Below are 20,362 nucleotides of genomic sequence, written 5' to 3' on the forward strand. Positions count from 1 at the left end.
TGAATGTGCACCCCCTTGTGTGCCAGACGGTATGCTACCTTGATTGCATCTGTGAAATCTGTCAAATATGCGGGCTGTTGGATTCCTGTTGCTTGATGGAATTTGTTTAGTGCTTGCTTTTATGCTGGTCTTGAGGTTTGTGTTGATATCCATTGAAGCAAGTAATAGGATTGATCTGTGGAAAAATTGGAGGATGAAAGTTGTGTAGGAATCCCGTCACCTTTGATGGCTGTGGGCGGGGGGGATAGTAGATATGTTCTTTTGTCTGATCCCAATAATAGTATAGCCTTGGGGCAAATTGGCCTAACCTAAGAAATTTCAAATTGGAGGAAGGGGTTGTGTGCCTTAGGATCGCACTTTTAACTTAAAATGTTTGAATGCTTGGGGAAACGTGTTTGATTCCTCAGCGATAAGATGAGAAATTCCCCCCCTTGGATTGTACGTTGTATGAGGCAAGAAAATAATGGACGGGCGAAAGATACGCGTGGGACAAGGGGACAGCAATAAGGTGAGAGGTTGTGAAGAACAACCAGCTAAGAGCGCTAACTCAATCTCCTCAGGAAAGAAATCTTTGCAACAACTGAAACAGGTCTGGAATTTGCAGGGCTCTAACTCCGATGATGGTGATATGATAAAGTGATAAAGTGATAAAGTGATAAAGTGATAAAGTGATAAAGCTGCACGCTGATGTAGGTGATTGTGACTCTTTTTTATGATAAGGACAGAAAGGGGGAGGAGTGGACCAAATAGCACCTACGGACAGGGACAGCGGGGGGTGGGGCGCAGAGCGCGGAATGCCTAAGCTATTCCTCGACCCCCCACTAGCAAAATAGATTCCGATTTGATGTTGACTTGTAATGATCTGAATGGCCCACCCTAAAGTCTAATCAGACAGTACCCTCATGTGGTATTAACCTCGTCGTCGCACGAAAGGAAGCACCTTTCATTTCACCACTAGAAATGGGGGTCAGGCTGACATATGCTTATACACTGAATTGAATTCTGCGGTCTCCCAATACGGACAAAAATGTTACGTTGCTGTCGCGATGACATTGTCGCCAGTCAATTCAATACATGTGAAGAAGCGTCAGAAACTTCCGAAATCAAATATCGTGTCGCTTGTATGCAGCATGATATTTTTTAATCTGGCAATTCCTCACAATACAACTTTCCTTGTACGACACGGGGTGTTAAAAAAATCCTGTGGTGGAGATTGAATTTTTTCATTTCATTAAGGTCAACCCGATTTGGTTTCCGGATCAATCTTAACCCGATGAGATTCTAAATCCAAAATGCAGAAGAAAGTAGGAATGAAAAAAAAAATTTTAAAAAAATAGAGAAAGTATACATTTTCAAACCTCAACTTTCGCTCTCTGTCTCTCGTGGTTCATCTCCTTGCCTCCTTCCCACTTTTGGAGAGCTTCAAACTAGGTCTTGAATGAGCCGTCTCTAAACCCTTTTATTTTTCTTGTTTCGAATCTATTTTGATTCCTCATTTTGATCCAACTGTTGAGATCATTGAAAATGGTGTTTTCTTGTTCATGGATCTTTTATCGTTGCTTTGAATCATTGGGTTTAGACATTATTTCGGCAATTCTTAATCATTTCAAAATGGCAGTAACATACCTTTAGTGATTTCCTCGGAAATGAAAAAAAATCGATCTACTTTCATTTGTATTTTGCATTTTGGCTTAATTTCTTTTGCTCTTTGATACTCAATCAAATCCTCTTTTTTGACGATTGAATGCACCTCTATAGTCCCAGATTTTGTAATTCCCGAGCTGTTTCTTCCGTATCGGGGGTCATCGAAATATGCAAGAATACTGTTTCTACGAAAAATACCATTTATGGGTATTTCAATCGAGATACCCAAACAGGATATTCGTTCGTTCTCCCAGCAAGAATAAAAAATTTATTATCTACCTACTTTTTCTATTTTGAAAAGAATAAAATCCGAAATCGAACTGGACAGAATCAGATTGGTTTTGGTTTTGAAAATGTGTTTTTATTCTTGGTAATCTAGAATGATTTTAACAATGGTTTGTTATGACTTCTGCTTGTCTATACACAAGTTGGTAATCTCATTTTCACTTCTAATGGGGGGTATTTGACAATAAGTACATAATTGAGATTGTCACTGTAGGATTTTGCTCGCTGTGTTATTGGGATGTGAAGCATAAAATCTTGCCTACTTGGAGAATTTCAGATGATTGCTCCTCCAACATCTCCCGACATAAATTCATCAATCTTGTCATCACATAGTTCTTCAGCATATGCCATTTAAGAAACCTGTCTCAACAATCTAAGTCTGCCCTGATGGAGCCTTAACCAATGTTGGTGTCGGTAAATTGCTCCAGATAAGTTGGTCTTCCAGTTTTTAGAAGGAATTCTTTCTCTTTCAGTTGATTTAAACTTTTTCGGATTGTGATGCCTCTGTTTTGGACTTTAGATTCCGGGATTCTATGCTCTTGGCGGTTCAAAGGATTTGATGGTCAGACTGTTCTGCTTGGAAATATTGGATGGCTTTAATAAGCCATTTTTGTTTCTAAGGCATTAGGATACCATCGTAGGTGGCTTTAATGTAGACCAGTCACAAGTGCTAATCAGTCCACAAGAGGGTCACAAACTTCAGGTCCAACAACAACAGTAAACACAACAAAATAAAATAAAAAAGAAATTGAAGAAGGGAAGAAGAAGATAGGGTAGTCTCTCTTAGACTTGGGTTTCTTACCCACGGCCTCTTACCGTATTTTGGTCTCTCATCAATGGCTTCTCACCATACTCTCTCACAGATCAAAGCACAAAGCTATTGTTTTTTTATATATATATTTTTCTCAATCTCATTAATCAAATTCGTGAACCAAGTTGTAGCCCTTACAAATTTATATATAAGATTCTAAAACAAACTCAAACACTAAAAAGAAAATGCCTAACCCAAACCTTAACTAATAATATAACAAATTGACTAAGAAACAATGCAGGGACTTAAATTAGAGTGCCCTTTCCCCTGCCTCCAATTGGGTCAGAATAGAGTGACCCTCCAGGGCAGCAGCCACGCGCTCGTCGCTCCACTCAGCAGGCACCTTGCAGCTGTGACACCCCTGTCTCCCATGCCAATACGGCCCCTGTTGCCCCTGCTGCCTCCACACCTCATCTTACGCCTGCCCAGATACAGCAGCTCCTCAGTCTTTGGGTACCGATTCATCTCTTCCTAGCGCCCATTTCGGAGATACATCGGCCAGTCTCTTCGTTTCAGGTATGTCCTCGCCTACATGGATTCTCGAAAGTGGGGCTTCGGACCACATGACCTCTGATCTATCCAGCTTGGATCACCCTTCCCCCACCCTCACGGCTTCCCTTGTCCATTTGCTTAACGGCCAAACCCTATCCATCACTCACCTTGGTGCCTTGCGCCCTGGTCCTGATCTTCTTTTATCACCTGTCCTGCACGCCCCTTGTTTTCAATATAATTTAATTTCTATTAGCAAACTCACCTCTTCCCTTAACTGTGCCGTTATTTTTTTCCCACCTTCTATGTTTTTCAGGACTTGACTACGAAATTGGGGTGGGAACGATGCGTGATGACCTCTACTATTTTTCGCCACCATCCACCTCACCGTTGCTGGCCCTACTTGCTATTTGTGACTCTTCTTCCCTCTGGCACCTACGTCTTGGGCACCCATCCTCGGATCGTCTCTGTCTCTCTAGCTTGTCACCCTTAATTGCTCCAAAAAATAATGCTTTAATTACCCCATCCTCATGTGATATTGTTTGCCATTTGTCCCACCAAATGAGTTTTTCTTTTCCATCAAGTACTCATCGTTGCACTAAACCATTTGCCTTAGTTCATTGTGATAGTTGGGGCGGTTATCGTACCCCCTCCTTGTCTAGTGCACATTATTTTTTGACCTTAGTTGATGATTTCTCACGTAGTGTTCGGGTATATCACATGCGCCATAAATCTGAAGTTTTTTCATTATTTACTGGTTTTTCTTATATGGTGAATACTCAATTTCAATGCCAAATTAAATCTATTCGTACTGATAATGGTTATCCACGATATTTGGGGCAGTTATCCGCACACCAGAACTGCTTAAAATCCTTCTCTTCATTGCATGTGCACCATACTAGTGTTTTGGGTCTAAACCAGATTTCCCCAAAAAAATAAAAGAAAATCAAAGGCTTTCAAATAAGGGTACCAATTTAGGTCAAAATCCAAAACAATTTGCTGAAGTCTAAACAAGAATTCCCCCTAAAAAACAAAAGAAAATCAAAGGCTTTCAAATAAGGGTACCAATTTATGTCAAAATCTAAACAATTGCTGAAGTCTAAACCAGAATTCCCCCAAAAAATAAAAGAAAATCAAAGGATTTCAAATAAGGGTGGCAATTTAGGCCAAATCCAAACTGATCGTTTTTAAATGGAACCGAATTGAACCGAAAGGTCCGAAACCAACTGATTACTTCTTACTATCTTGACTGGGCTAACTAGGCCAATTTATTAATACAACAAAAGAAAACAAGAAAAGGCCTATATAAGATTTTCTGGGTAGGCTCAAAACCAAGGCCCATCTGAATAAGGTTCAAGAGCGATTTGGGTTAAAAGGCTTTTCTGAAATTTTCCTGCATAAAAGTCATAAAACACCAGAATTGTTGGAAATTAAGAACTACCCTCATAATTAAAAGTCAGAACCTGAGCTGTGCAGCCATGAGATGAGAGTTGTCATCAATTTTAGGTGTCATGATTGCTAAAGATACACCAAGCCATGAAAGTTTCCAAAACCGCTGAGCTACCACATGTAGAGAGCAGTTTATGTAGACTCCATTTTTCTTCTCCTCTTTTTGCCTGTGGGGTTGCAATTCTATTTTTACTCAACTCTCATATGAATTCACAATTCTCTCTATTCCCTCATGTTAAATTAGGATTTAAAAAAAATAAAATAAAATTATGCAGAGTTAGAATTAAGATAGAATTAAATTTAAACTCTATCCCCTTTTCAAATTTAGGGTTAGGGCAGATTTCAACCTAAGGATGCAAAAGTTAAGCCCGAATCGGTCAGATTGATTGAATCCAATCGATTAACCCAGACCGAACCCTTATCAGTTTGGTTTTAGAATGGGGTTTTATGGAACTGATAGAAACAGTTACCAAATGTACACTTACAAAATATAAAAAAATCGGGCCGAACTTGATAAAAAAACTTGAGACCAGACTGATAGCAACTAGATAAGTAATCGGAAAAAAACCAGGAGTTTCCCATTAATTTCCTTATGTATGCATGTAAACCTGAAACCAGGCTGGACGAGACCCGATAGTAATCCAAGTACACGCCAATAACAAAAAATCGATAAAAGACTGGACCAAATTGGACTGAAACAATCGAAACCAAAAATTTCCTTAATGGCTTGGTTTCAAGTTAGCCTAATTAACAGATCAAAATAGATTCATCTCAATGGAAACAAAACCAAAAAATTGACACACTTATTTCATCCAATTCTAGCAGATTTCAATCAATTCCGATTGATTTTGATTGAATTGATTTAACTCCAAGGTTTTAGTAATTGGGATTGGTATCTGTTTGATATTGGCCTGTATTGGTCTGGATCAGACAGTTATACCCCTGTTTTCTTCAAAAAATTATTTTTTTTTTTTTTTTTTTCATTTTTACTCTTGGTCCGTATCAATCCATTGATACGGGATTAATGAGGAATTAATATCGGTCTCTACAGATACCAATTATATACGAATCGGCCAATCCGATACGGATCCTCAAATTATGATCCCGATTCCACTCTATGAAACCTTGTTCACAACCTCCATATTCCAAAACCAGACCATATTTAAGTCATAGGAAACGGACAAGTATGTCTCCCCCTCATCAATGAAGAAGCAAACCAAAAAGCCTTAACATGAAATATTGAATCCCCAAATCTCCTCCCTCTCCACTTAAATGCTGAAAATTCCCTCTCCCTTTCTCAGTATTACCTTCATCTCATTCCAGTCTCTCTCTCTCTCCTTGAAAATCTAGAAAAACATGAAGTTCTCTCTTCCTCACCACAAGAGAGCAGAGAGGCAGTACTGGTACATGAACCCAGGAAGTCTAGGATTCTTATCCCTATTGTCACTCTGTCTTGCTTCCTTTATCATCTTCTTCTTCATCTTCTATTCTCCAAACCATTTTAGGGTTGGAACCCAACATGATCTGATCAATCAAAAAACCATCCTCATTAGCCCTAACATCAATAATGGTATATATATATGAGCCATTATCTTTCCTCTTATATATATATTGTAGAGATTCTTGAGTGATCATCAAAATCCATTTTTTTCTTTACTTCAGATGCAGATACAGGAGGAGGAGGTGGTGGTGGTGGAGAGGAGTACTGTGACTTGTTCAAGGGAAAATGGATTCAGGACCTGAAAGGATCGCTTTATACGAACTGGAGTTGCAGAACGATACCAGATTCCAAGAACTGTGGGCAAAATGGGAGGAAGGACTTTGATTTCCTGCAATGGAGATGGAAACCTGATGGCTGTGAACTCCCTAGGTTTGACCCAAACATTTTCCTCAGAATTGTTCATGGGAAGAAACTCGCCTTCATCGGTGACTCCATTGCTCGCAATCAAATTGAATCTCTTCTCTGCCTCCTCTCACTTGTAAGTTCTTCATTACCAATTTTATCTTTATCTAGATGATGGATAAAACTGTAATTTTCATTCTGGATGTTTTAATCCCATCTACTGAATTGAAATGCCAAAGGAAGTGTATAATAGTAGTTTGAGATTTTCGACGAGGCAAGGCTAAGGATACCAAGTTGGTATTCAACTCTCCACCAGCCATGGCGGGAGTTGGAGGATCCAATTCAGGAAAAACAGGGGTTTTTGGGTCATTTCATAGGCGGACCTCCCTATGAAATGATCAAACCCCCCCTATTTTTGCAAGATTGGATCCTCCCGCTCCTATCACAGCTGAAGGAGAGGACTACCCACATTTAGGGAGAGAAGCTCGAGGCAAGGCTCGATCCCTTCTCTTTCCTTTTCCTTAAGCCAATTAAGGATACCAATTTGGTATTCGGCTTTCCTCCAGCCATGACGGGAGTTGGAGGATTCAATTCAGGAAAAACAGGGGTGTTTGGGTCATTTCACAGGCGGACCCCTTATGAAATGATCAAAACTAGGGGTGTCAATAAAGCCCGGCTGGCCCGAACCCGCCCTAAGCCTGGCCTGGACCCGACCTTGATTTTTCAACCCTGAGGGCGGGTTTGGGCTTAGTTATAGTCTGACCTTGCCAGGGTCGGGTCGGGTCAGGATTTAGATCTGGGGCTTAGCCCGGCCCGGCCCAACCCGACCCTGTATTAATTATAAGTATATAATATTACATATATATATATATATATATTTGGTCTAATATTTATTTATATATATATCCTAATAAAAAAATTAAAAAGCAAAAGGCCAAATAAACCCTAAAGGCACATGGGATTACAGACAAAATTAGGGTCAAGACAGGGTCAATCAGGGCCAACCTGACCCTACCCAACCCTATCAAGGTCAATCAGGGTTGGATCGGGTTAGGAAAAACCCTGACAGGGTCGGGACTGGATTGAGGGTTTCTTGGCCCTGACAGGGTCGGGTCGGGTCAGAGTTTAGGTTAAGACCTCTAGGGTTGGGTTAGGGTTTAGGGTAGGCTAGACCCAACCCGACCCATTGACAACCCTAATCAAAACCCCCCTGTTTTTGCAGGAGTGGAACCCCCAGCCCCCGTGGAATTTAGGAAAAAATACTTAAATAGGACGGGACGGTTGGTTTTCCAATGATACCAGTTTTGAATCCATTTAATAAATGAGGTTTGAGAATTTTCTTAAATAGGACGGGATGCTTCTATGATTGGTTTTCCAATGATACGAGATACTAGTTTTGAAACCATTTAATAAATGAGGTTTGAGAATTTTCGGTAGATTGGGTGTTCATTGAGACTTTAGATGAGTGTTTTTACTATTATGCCCCTAATATTGTTTTACTCTTTTACCCATGTTTTATACAAGAAATTATATTTCGGGATATCATCTGGGTGAATATAGAAAATTACCAATTCTTCCTTTTTTTTTTTTTGTTGTTTCTGACAAAGGAAGTAACGGCTGGAACAGAAATATACCCATACATGCAACTGAGCATGATACACGTTTTGGAATCTCAGGGAACCCATTAAATACAAAATTCAAAATTAGAAAAAGATAATAATGATATTAAGAGCTTTTAAAACCACCCTTCTTCTCTAGTTTAGTTTTTATTGGTCATGAGTCTCATGATGACCAATAATCATTCTTTGTAATTTTATTGGTTGAGGTTTTCGAAACTTCCATTTTTTACTTCCTTCCCTCTTATCGTATAATATGTGTCTAGCCCATGGGGGCATTGATGCTTTGGTATGGTACAATATAAATATTGTAAGGTAAGAGATCTCTACTTGGTCGAATGGTCTTTATACAAACGTTTGGATCAATAGGGAAGCATTCTTGGGTATCTACTTAAGGGGCAGAGATGTCACTTCACAGTGCATAGGAAACACCACGAAGAAGTAGAGAAATCTTTTTCCCATACTGATAATCGGACTAATATTTGTCCTTGGTATCAGTCCCCAATGATACTGATATTGATACATATCAATCGTATTAAGTAGATATAGGATCAAAACAATATTTTTTTAACAAAAAAAAAACATTTGATGTTTATATAGTATCGATTGATCTGTACTGATATCGATCACGATCAATATCAATACGAATCGACCGATATGACTAATCTAATAACAATACCTAAAACCGTATATCAGTTGATGAGGGTCCTTTTTAGTCTGAATACTTGTCACATCTGTGGTTAGAAGTATCAACATTGGTACCTATATCAGTCTCGGTCTATACGTGACGGGGTCAAATCGGGCCGTATCAAGTTGATTTGGCTGGTCTGATCTTCTTTTTTTTTTATTTTTATTTTTATCCAATCGACCTATTAAGCATTGGTATCGGGCATTCGAGCCCAGCAATATCAATACAGTATGATTGTACCAATATTTAGAACCATGGCCATCTACCAAAAAAAAACAGAACCATGACCATATCACCTGGGTCATAAATCCGAGTTTCTTTCCTTGAATACTGATTTTCATGAGGACTGAACCCTTGGTTCCTCCTCAACCTCAACCCCAACCCCGAAAAGAATCCAAAGCTTTTGGCTTACAAACCATCTTTCGGGTATCAATGTATACAATTTTCTGTGGGTATCCCGGCCTTTGATTATTACTGGTTTACTGATAAGGGATACAGAAGTAGAGTCAAATTAAGGCTATGTACGGTATGTATTTCCATTCTTAGAACCCATAATACATTCTTAATAAAGAATGACAACATTGTTTGGATACATATTTAGTTAAAATGGATACTTGATTTTAAAATGGTCAAGCATTTCATCAAACACCTCATATGCAAAAATATCTTCCGCAACGCTAAGACGGCAAATCCAGGGAGATTTCATCGCAGCCTGCCACGTTGAGAACTATGGGGATACTCCGATGGTTATTAGGGATTACTCCCTAAAATTGAGGTGGTTAGGTAGGGGGTGGGGCAAAAGACTAGATTTTTTTTTTTCTTTTGGAGACAGGAGGGGTATCCGACTTTAGGCCGACTAAATCCCCCCGGGCTCGTACATGACCCCTGCGCCACGCACGAACCGGGAGCTTTTGGGCCCTAGTGAGCCTCAGGCGGGTGGCCCCAAGAAAGACTAGATTTATTAGACTCTCGTTTCGGAATCCATTCTTGAAATTTAGATTAGGAATGCATACCAAATAACGTTTCCATCACCACAAAATGTTTTCTTGACCTAAAATGCATTCTAAGAACCCATACCAAACAGAGTCTAAGATTTCATCATATAAAACACTTGCTATTATTCATTCAGATTAAGGTGATAACGTGGGTTGATGAATTAATATAGAAGAATTAGGAAGGGGGCAGAAAAGGAATGACCGGCCAATAGAAAACACACTTCCCCATAGGAAATTCACAAGGGTACTTGGATAGGTAAGAAGAATCATATAGATAAACTTTGTGTAGCATAGATGAGGATGTTGAGATGGATATTAAAGTTGATTTGAGAATAGCTCTGATACAGGATTAGTTACGAGAAAATAGTTTGAAGTGGCATTGTCATGTTCAACGGAGGTTTTTAGAATGTTCTAATATGGAGGAGTAGTTAGATTCAGATTGAATGAACTAAAAGAGCCAAAGGTGGACCTAAAATAACCCTAGGGAAGGGATGAAGAAAGACATGAATAGTTTAGACTTTGTATCAAGTATGATCTTAACTAGAGCTGATTAGAGGGCAAGGATCCATCTAGCGAACCCCATTTAGTGGGGAAGGCTGAGTTGTTGTTGGTGTTATGAGTAGAAAATTATCTGCTCCTTTTTCTGCTCGATCCATTTTCCCAAGTCCCTCTAATAGGGGAGGGGGTGTGGATCCCACCCGAGCAGTGTGTTCGTGTAGGGGGTAGAGTTGTCATTTTTGCCCCCCTATTAGAGGTGCCTGGGGGAAATGGATCGGGTAGGGAAATTGAGTAGATAATGATCCCGTTAAGAGCTAACTACTATGGAAAATTATCTCTCGCAATTCCCTGTCCGGTCCAATTCCCTGGTGCCTGTAATAAGAGGGGGGTGGACCCCACCCGGGTAGAGTATTCTGGCAGGGGTGGAATGGTCATTGCACCCTTCTTGTTAGGGACACTAGGGGAACTGGACCGGGCAGGGAATTGCAGGGGATAAAGATCCTAAAGATCCAACTATTAACTAGTGCTTTTTTGTGTTTTATATAAGAGAAACGAAATGTGCCAAGTACTACTTGATAAATGACAATACTGAACTATCTTCTTGCAGGAGGAGACCCCAATAGACATTTACAAGGACTCCGAAGACCGATTTTGGACATGGTACTTCCCCTCACACGATTTCACTCTCATGGTTCTCTGGTCCAAATTCCTGGTGGTCGGAGAGGAAAGGGTAATCAATGGTTCACTCTCTGGGGAGTTCGACTTGCACCTGGACAGGATCGACAACAATTGGGCCAGTAAACTTCTTGGTCTGGACTATGCCATCATATCTGATGCTCACTGGTTTTTCCGGAAGAACTATCTGTATGAGGATGGTAAACTCATTGGTTGCATATTCTGCAATGAAGCAAACCTCACTGATCATGGTTTAGTTTTTGCAGTCCAAAGGGTTTTTCGAACTGTACTGCAATACCTCAAGATTGTAAGGAGTGTAAGGGCCTACTTGCCTTGATAAGAACTTTCTCCCCAGCCCATTTTGAGAATGGAACATGGAATGATGGGGGAAACTGCAATAGAACAAAACCTTTAAAGGAGGAAGAAGCAAACTTTGAAGGTACCGAATGGGAACTCAGGAAGATTCAAGTAGAAGAAGTTGAGACAGCAAGAAAGCAGGGAGAGAAGAGGACCAAGTTTGGGGCTTTGGATGTGACAAGAGCCATGTTGATGAGGCCTGATGGACATCCAGGGTCCCATTGGAACAACAAATGGATGGCAGGTTACAATGATTGTGTTCATTGGTGCTTGCCTGGGCCAATTGACTCATGGAATGAATTGTTGCTGGCTGTACTGAGCAGAGAGAAAGAGAATGGTGGTGGTTCATTCCTGAACTAAATCATACCATACATTAATTTTACATAATATATAGAGAGAACAAAATCCTCATTCATTTAATGGTGGTGGAATAATTGATTTGTTTTAATCAGATTCTTGGACCACTTAATCAACCTCAAATAGCAGTTCACACTTCACAGGCTCCCTCCCTATGCCCCCTCATTTGTGCTAGAACCATCACTGGATATAACTAAATCTAATGGATGTACCAGCCTTAATTTCTTTCCCTGTAACCAACCAACGCGTTACCTCGAAACTAGAAGACACTAGAACACACTTTTAATCTAGCTTGGCTTCTACTAAGGTGCTGAAAATTTTCTATTGATTCATGAGTCAGTAATTGACTCGGATGCAAAATCTTACATTCATTACTCAAAACTCTGCAGATAAGGATTTAACACAAAACCTTGAGGGGAGGGGGAGACAAAGCAAGCTCTAGAAGCTATCCAACACAATGGCCAAAATTGCCACAAGAATTGACGATTTGGTTTTTAACCATTGAGTAGATGGACAGAGGAAACGTGTAGAATTTTCTGCCCCATCACACTCGTATTGCCAACCATGGATGAGGTTTTCCCCTTATTTTCTAATGGTACCTGTTCTTCAAGCAGTTTCTAATAGTTTTGACTTTTTCAAACAATTTCAGAATATTATATGGATGTCCAGAAGTCTGATTGGTCTAAAAATTAAACTATGACTAGATAAGGTGAATTCTACCGAACAAAAAAGACTAGATAAGGTGAAGAACATGCCCACTACCTGATTGGTTTCCTGTATTTTATGTGCTGGAATCGCCCACCCATAAAACAAATGTTGAGGTTATTGGAAATACAAGAATCAAAATTTAAAATAAGAGAACACGGCCATGCGCTCTTTGATGTTTAATAGTAATCAAAGCCTCAAAGGTCCCTTGCCAGCTGATCAAAGTCTAGAAGATGAAGGTGTATATGGAAATGCTACTCAGCTACTCCTTAAAATTGGAGCTTCCTACCTTAATAATGTGCAACCAATGTGTACAGACATTCCATAACATTAATTCAGGAATGGTCCTGAATTCCTGATCATAGCACTTATTCGACAACTCTGATATAAGCATGAATTAGGGAACTTTTAAATGATTCACTTCACTACTCTCCAAGGCCAAGTCCGAAACTCTAGCTCATCCCTCCTCTCTCCCCCCCCCCCCCCCCCCAAATCCTTATCACATCCACAGGTTCACCAGAATGAATTCTGCCTGATGCTCATCAAAAGTTTTCCATGAGAAGACAAATACAACAAGCACCAACATGGAGTTGTGGACACTCAAAAAACTCACTTGATGGATTTGGATTTTAATCGAGAAGTTAGTCAATCGAGACTTGGAATCAATGCAATTAAACTGGACCATGATGAAACTGTTAAGACCAAATACTAAGTCTAATTGCTTGATCCGTCCAGACCGCAATGCCATATGCACCCAAGACCCCAAGTAATGAAACAGGTAACAGAAACTGCCATATATACAGTAGTGGAGCTGCAGTTTAATGATAAAGGTGTTTATCTTGGGATGGCACAAGGGTTCAAAATTTTCTATATGAGTTTTAAACATTCAAATAAAGTACAGATAAGTAGCAATTTTTTCTAGAGGTATTTTCTTGCTCACAACTAATTCTCCCAAAATCACAAAAGAGGAGACGTTCAACTTCGTTGAAGTGGGGCATTGCATACACCAAGTAGCAAACTTGGTTGAACTTTGGTCAAAGAAAGAACCTTTTGTCCCCATTGAAAAGGGTTTAATCTAAGTGCACTGACACACGTGGAAATGTTCATGTTCTAATTAACTGAACAATAAACTGCAACGAAAAAAATATACGAGCAAGATTGAAGCAAAATCTAATCTATTTGATACTGAAATGAAACGTTTTCTTGAACGCTAAACTAATCTACATCTCTACTCTGAACCTGCAATTTCCAACAGCAAATCCATAGTTTTTTCCCCGCCACCACAAGCTCAATCATTATAACCAATGAAAATCAAGAAATTACATAGACTATATCTCCACAAGCATGATAGCACTTTTCTGGAATTTTACGTTGCATCGTTGCTATTGTTTTACCATCATGCATCATCAATGAAGCCAAAGTTGAAAAAGATCATCCCACAATCAAGAGTCTCAGCTACAGCCACTACTGCAAGTCCTAGCATTATTTTCTGTATTCAACCTGCAGTTTATGCATTAAATTCATTAGAAAACAAGCCCACTTTCCTAAATTCTAGCAACTAAGTCGAGTTTGTGTAATCATTTCAAGAAGTTTGGATAAGGATATCACACTTATACAACAAAATATAATAAAAAAATAAAACAAGTCGTCTAGAGCTTATAACAATTATGCTAAGTTGGATAATGGAATGATAGAAAATTTGTGATGGTGTTTTCCTTATGTTAAAAAAACATTGGATTCAGACCTTCTATCATAGGAAATGATATGACAGTTGAAGGCTATATGGTCAAGCCTAGAGGCTTTTGCATGAAGATAACATTTCCAATACAGAAGGGAACACGTGTAGTCACAAAGCCTCAGCATATCCAAGCCATCCAGACAGAAGGTCTCGATACAACAGTTTTTACCTGAGTTACATAGACTGCAGTACGCAGCCTTAACCCCGCTATGCGTAGAGGCTGTTTCCATGATTCGAACCCACAATCACCAGGTTGTAATAGAGCAACCTTACCGTTGTGCCAAGGCTCGCCCTCTATACTTGGAAGCACAGTATTGGCCATTTTTTGTTTTTATTCATCATGGTCTAAATGCAAATACTGAGATAAAGAGGGGTAATAAATTGGACTTCTATAAATTAGAAGGAAAGTGGAGACTTTAACATATTCTTCAGTTAAACCACCATATTCTCAACTAGAACTCTTACGAGTACTCAAAAATTTTCAATTCTGAATTTCTCAATAACCTATGTACTTACATGAGAGGGTAGAGACACCATCAGACTAGAAAACATTGCTCTGGGCATCATTCTATTCAGAAGTAGCATAACCTTTGAAGTTTACATCCTCTATCCCCTTTAAGCCCTCCCTGCCCCCGATACTTTCCAATATAAGATGGCCCAGCAACAGTCTCCATAAGGTGTAAAAATCCTAAAGGCGCCCATGTGACCCACAATAAAGTAAGCGAATAATCATACTACCGAGGCTTAATCTTTGAACATCAGTAAAAAAAATCATACAGTTGAAAACTTTCCCCAACCCCCTTCTTTATCCCACGTCAATCTTATTTGGGTTATTTTTTCTTTATGTCCAAAGCACATGAAGATATCATGCCCCACAAAGCTGATCAATCAGGAGTCCCTTCACATTGCAATCAAATTTACTCTTTAGATTATCTAGCTAGACCTCCTACAAAGAATAAAAACTCTCAATGAATGATAAATGAAATTTCTGATGAATTTGAACGAGTCTATAGAAAAGGTGATGCATAAAGTGAAGGCAGAACTCATACATGACTAGTACATTCTATCCTCAGCTTTAACATACAAGAGTCTCCAATATCCCTTGTAAAACACTTAATGACTATATGCAATTAGTCTTAAAAAAATATGGGTTTTCTAGAAGGAGCATGAAACATACCACTTCATGAATCTTATAATCAGTTTAACAACCAGAAAATTCAATAATCAATAGCCAAAGCTATCAAGACCAATGCTTTCCTGGGAATAAAAATGGCTACCGAAGGGAGCTTTCTATCATAGCTATATCCAATACTTTTACCTGTCATCTCATAGCTGTTTAGAAGACATAATATATATATATATATATAAAGATTGATTAAAAAATCTCAGGCTTTAGCAGTTGCCAGCCTAGTGGAAGTCAAAAAATTGGCTAGATCCTATCTATCCAAATATATTAAAAAAAAAAAGTTAATGAATCCTGAACATTTCTACTTTAAATCCACCACTGTTGACATTCTTTAAAAGTCAAACCCAAGAAAAAGACATGTTTTAAAGAGCTAGTGATATCTAAATATAAATCCCCTGAAATGAATTGCACATATTTCATTAGTAGGACAGAGGAATACCTTATAGCATAAACTCCAAAGGTGTTCTCAACAACAAAAGAGACAAGTTACACATTCTAAAGACTACAAGATGCCCTCAGTGGACTTTAAAAAACAAAATACAGAAAGATTAGGTTTGTTTGTGTATTATTGATCTCTAACTCTAAGAATTGGAATCTAATACACCACTTTAAAAGCTCAGAATTGAAATGTAGGGGAAATTTATTCAGTTCACAATTTGAATAGTTAAACTCATTAAAAATTATTACAACCCATCTATCAAGTTCGTACAAATAGAAAGGTTTCACATCCAATTGAATTTTCTTGAAAAACAAGCTCATGGCATGGAATCTAACAATTTTCTTTTAGAAGGAAAGAAGAAAAAATTCAGTTCAAAATTCTAGCCTAGAAATTCTCACAGCTATCCAGACAATCACAATCTTTACACCAAATCGAGTTAATAGAGAGTATCATGAATCTGTAATCATCCTCCAAAATTATATCACCAATGAATATGCAAGTGCATCTAAAGAGAGAATTTTAAATAAGGGAAAATCTGAAACCTCATCCTGATACCTCATGCTTCAGGTACACTTCCAAGGGTGTATGAGAAGAGCTCACGAACAGGGGAAAACTCTACCAATCCGATATCCATTGCATACCCAGTAACGGGCAATTTCAGATCTCGCAGCACACTGAAAGCCTCTGCCGTCCGGTTCTTGGGAACTTCTTGTGCAACTGAGCAGTAAGGGACCCAGGAGTCCGGGCTATATTCCTCACTGATGTCCACACTTTCCTTCTTCAGCGCATCACACAATTGCGAGTGGAATTGAAGGAGTGCCAGTGAAGGAGTTGGGCCAAGGAAGAGAACGTTGCCTCCATCTGGGAAGCTTCCGATGGTAGAAAAAGAAAGAGGCAAAGGTTCTTGCTTCGAAGCAAAGTTCTTTATAATGTTTTCCAGTTTCGAAGGATCAAGAAGGGGACTGGAGAGGAGGGTGATGTGTGGCCGAGATTCCATCTCAATTAGTTGTGTGCTGATCTGTCGCCGTGCCATAACATTCCAAGCCTTCAGTACCTGGTTCTCCAGTGCAGGGTCGAAGTAAAGTTCAACTGCAAAGCCTTGGGACATTTTTTCTTGATTCCAACTTCGGAGAAACTTGCTCACAAGAAAAAGAAATTCGCAGAAAAAAGAAATCCACCAAAAAAGAATGAAAAATCCACAAATAGAATTAAGAGATGATGGGTAAAGAAGTTAAACTTAAAGAGGGTAGGCAGTGGAATGGTTCAGCGATACTCCAAAGTAGCATAGAAGAAGAAAATGGAATCCCAAAGAAGCAGACATAGATCCTCGCCGAAATCAAAGAAAATGACGAAGCACCCAAATTTTTTTTTGATTCAAAATTACGAAGCACCCAATTGACAGGAGAAGAAAGGCAAATCGGAAGAAAGATGAGTAAACAGAATGAAGAAACCCAGTTGAGCGATTCAACAGAAGGGAAAAAAAATGCAGTTTAAATCGACCGGAGTTACGAAGGAAAGAAAGATCGAATCAAACCCAGAAAACACCAATTGACTTAAAGACGAAACAACATGTGACCGTTGCGAGACGGAGAGAATACACGTAAAAGGAGAGGAAATTGAGAGAACGAAACAAAGCTGCAGTAAAGATCTTGAGAAATCATACAAATCATCCCGTATTTATAGGGCTATGAGACGAAGACTTTCACGAATTCCCAAATCGAAAGCCCCTTTTTTTGATTCTCTACAGCTCGTCGTCATTGTTGTTGACTGTTATTTGAGCGCGCATTTGCAATGCAGCTGTGCAAGAGACTTGTTAGAAGACTGCTTAGTAGTAGTAGTTGCTAGTTGGTCAGTTCCTACCAGAAAAAGAAGCATTTTATCTTTTCTTTGCTACTGAAGTATACCGACGCACGCCATTGCCAGAGATCCCAGTTTACCTCTGGTCCTCTACCATGTGTCCATGTCTATCTCTTACTCTACCAAAATCAAGATATTATGGTTAGGCCAACATCCATTACTTGCTGGAATGCTGCTGAGACAGATACTTTTCTTCTCTTTCTCTCCAATGGTGATGTAGCTGCCACATTGACAACCTGGCGTACCGTAGAAAGGTAATGGTGTTTTTTTTTTCCGGATTGGACCTGGGCTAGGATTCAGACCAATGGTAGAGCGGGGCTGTGCCTAGGCTGAGGCCTCAGACTGAGCCCCGCCCAGCCCAGCTCAGCCCAACCTGACCTTATAAATTGTATAGGAAAAAGAAGATTATCAGGCTGGTAGGAAGGGTGAAATGACCACTCTGTGTCCTCATGAAAAGAAAAATCCAACCCTGTTGGATGCCCTCGTGCATGCTCTCATTGGCCCCCATGCTGGTGTAAGGGCCACACATGCATTAACTTAATGTATGTGTGTGTGTGAGGCAAGAGATCGTTGTCTGATCGTGTAGCGCTTGCACCAGTGCGAGGGTCAATGAGAGCGTTCTTAGGGGTATTAACATAGATGCAATTTTTTATTTCATAGGGGGTGGAGGACGGTACCCACATGTTAGGGAGGAGAGAGTATGAGAGGGGTGTATGACATCGACAATGTGGTTATAATTTTTCCTTATTATTTAATGGGAGGTAGTTTTTTTCCGGGAGTGTGGTCTACACCAACACTCTCATGTGACTATCTCTCTCCTTAAAACAAGGGGCAGATGTGTCTTTTCGCATAAAAAAGAGATAGATAGACTCATGGGAGTGATGACGTAGGCCACACTCCCAGACACAGTTCTTTTTCCCTTATTTAATTTACGGACCATCAAAAGTATGTTTTTTTTTTTTTCATTTTTTTAAAAGAAAAGTGTTAGAGGAGAGGGTTACTTACACGGATCGTGTATGAGAAATGTTCTATGCCATACCAATCACGACTTTGAAAACTGATTTCATCAACAAGGGGCCCACATGGACAGGATATGATAGGATGTGGGAAAGCATCCCCACACTATTGGCTTGCTAATCTTATAATAGAATTTAAAAAATAAGCTAATGCAATAATAATCATAATAGAGTGAACAAAAAATACTTTAATCAATTCAATTAGTATATGTTTACCACAAAAAAAGGGAATCCAATTAGTATAATAAAACTATAATTCTATATTTGCATTGTGTAATGCGATAATGTAATTATGTTGCATAGGCAAGGAAATGACCATACGAAAAAGAAAAGAAATCGGGCATTGGGTTCTAGATTGACAGACTAGAAATAAGTTTATGACAAGCCCACCTATATTTGTCACATGGCAGGTTAGATGAGGCTGAAATTTTGTGAATAGATAGACCATAAAATCTTCTACTTACATGTCAAGTTTCAGATTAAATAGAGTTAATCAAGTGGCAAAATAAGACTAAAAAAAATTAAAAGAGATTTAATTCAGATTGTGTCTTCTCTTTAACATGCTAAGCAAATCAGGGTGCTAGACTAGGTATTTTCGGCGAAATTTTGCCAAGGATTTAAGAGAAGAAAAGGATTTCTCTAGAGTCTAATGCATGTTCATTGTAGAAGGTTAGTTTCATCATCGACTATCGAATAACAATAAAAAACGTCTTAAAAAGAACAGGACAGATTCTTTCCTATGATGCCCAGAGTGTAAAACCACAATAATGAGAGGGCAGGAGACAAATTCTTTTAATCAAGAACCCACATTTTATCAGGATAGAAAGTGTCAATGTGAAACCTATAACTTATCATGTGATAGGGCATGTGAAGGAATGAACATTAGAACATTACTAGAATCTTTTTCATGAAAGAGAAAAAAAAATTAAAGGAGAATTTGAACAATTTTCAAAGAGCGAGGAAGGTTCGAACACCAACAGTAACAGCAGAACCGGTCATCCTCTAATGTTGATGCTGACCTGACAAGAAGACTCATATGACCATATATCCCTCTCAATCAATTTAGGTTACACTTTCACCCAGGACCCATATGACCATATACATACTTTGAACAGGTTTGTAATGGTTGTCCATGAGAAGTAGTAGTAGAACGCATAAGGGGCCAAACTTGACATGCCATGAGAATTGGTTAATTGACCAAACAGTCCTAGATTATTCTTGAGAGTTGAGACCATTTCTACATGATACCCATAAAATAGATTGCCCATTGAAGGCATGCCACGTGGTCATCAAGAATCTCGGGGGAGATCGGTTAACTACACTACCGTCTAGTGTCAGGATCCAGATCCTCTACTGTCGAGCTGCCTAGCAGGACCGTGCTACCAAGATACAACGAGGCATGTAATGACCGCCTTACCCCTGCCCAAGCGCCTTGCCCGAATGAGGAGAAGGTGGTCATTGCATGCCTCACCGTGTCTTGGCAGCACGGCTCTGTTGGGCAGCTAGTAGAGGATCCAAATTGATAGTCTTGGCTTGCCAAATAGAGACCACCTACTGCAAATAGGAATGCAAGGGAACATGTATGACAATTCTAAGCAATGTGATTTGCTTTGCAATTCTTGATTGCTGTTTAGAGAATTGACTTAAGCATCGGAAAGCGAAAGTCCGCTCCGATCATCTTTGTTGTTCTTCTCGTGAATATTACAGATCTGCC

The 20,362-nt window shown here is 39.4% G+C and overlaps 2 protein-coding genes across 4 annotated transcripts; one reads left to right on the plus strand and one right to left on the minus strand.

Annotated features, from left to right (window-relative positions):
- Positions 1-26: 26 nt before the first annotated feature.
- Positions 27-17,130, minus strand: LOC122638337. Of its 3 annotated transcripts, none has more exons than XM_043831253.1 (2): positions 16,331-17,130; positions 27-38 (listed from the first exon to the last, which is right to left on the minus strand). In XM_043831253.1, the coding sequence occupies exon 1, from the start codon at positions 16,881-16,883 to the stop codon at positions 16,332-16,334; it is 552 nt and encodes a 183-aa protein (XP_043687188.1). In that variant the 5' UTR covers positions 16,884-17,130; the 3' UTR covers positions 27-38; position 16,331. The 3 variants fall into 3 exon arrangements, with proteins under 3 accessions (XP_043687188.1, XP_043687187.1, XP_043687186.1); XM_043831252.1 differs by lacking the exon at positions 27-38 and adding an exon at positions 13,571-13,912; XM_043831251.1 differs by lacking the exon at positions 27-38 and adding an exon at positions 13,571-13,912 and having other exon boundaries at positions 16,323-17,130.
- LOC122638334 (protein ALTERED XYLOGLUCAN 4-like) lies at positions 6,008-11,808 on the plus strand. Its single transcript, XM_043831246.1, is given in 4 exon segments — positions 6,008-6,248; positions 6,359-6,657; positions 10,926-11,295; positions 11,298-11,808. Coding segments are annotated over 4 exon segments (1,296 nt in total). The 5' UTR covers positions 6,008-6,034; the 3' UTR covers positions 11,711-11,808.
- Positions 17,131-20,362: the final 3,232 nt, after the last annotated feature.

This window comes from Telopea speciosissima, chromosome 8 (assembly GCF_018873765.1).
Source record: "Telopea speciosissima isolate NSW1024214 ecotype Mountain lineage chromosome 8, Tspe_v1, whole genome shotgun sequence".
NCBI classification, from domain to species: Eukaryota; Viridiplantae; Streptophyta; class Magnoliopsida; order Proteales; family Proteaceae; genus Telopea; species Telopea speciosissima.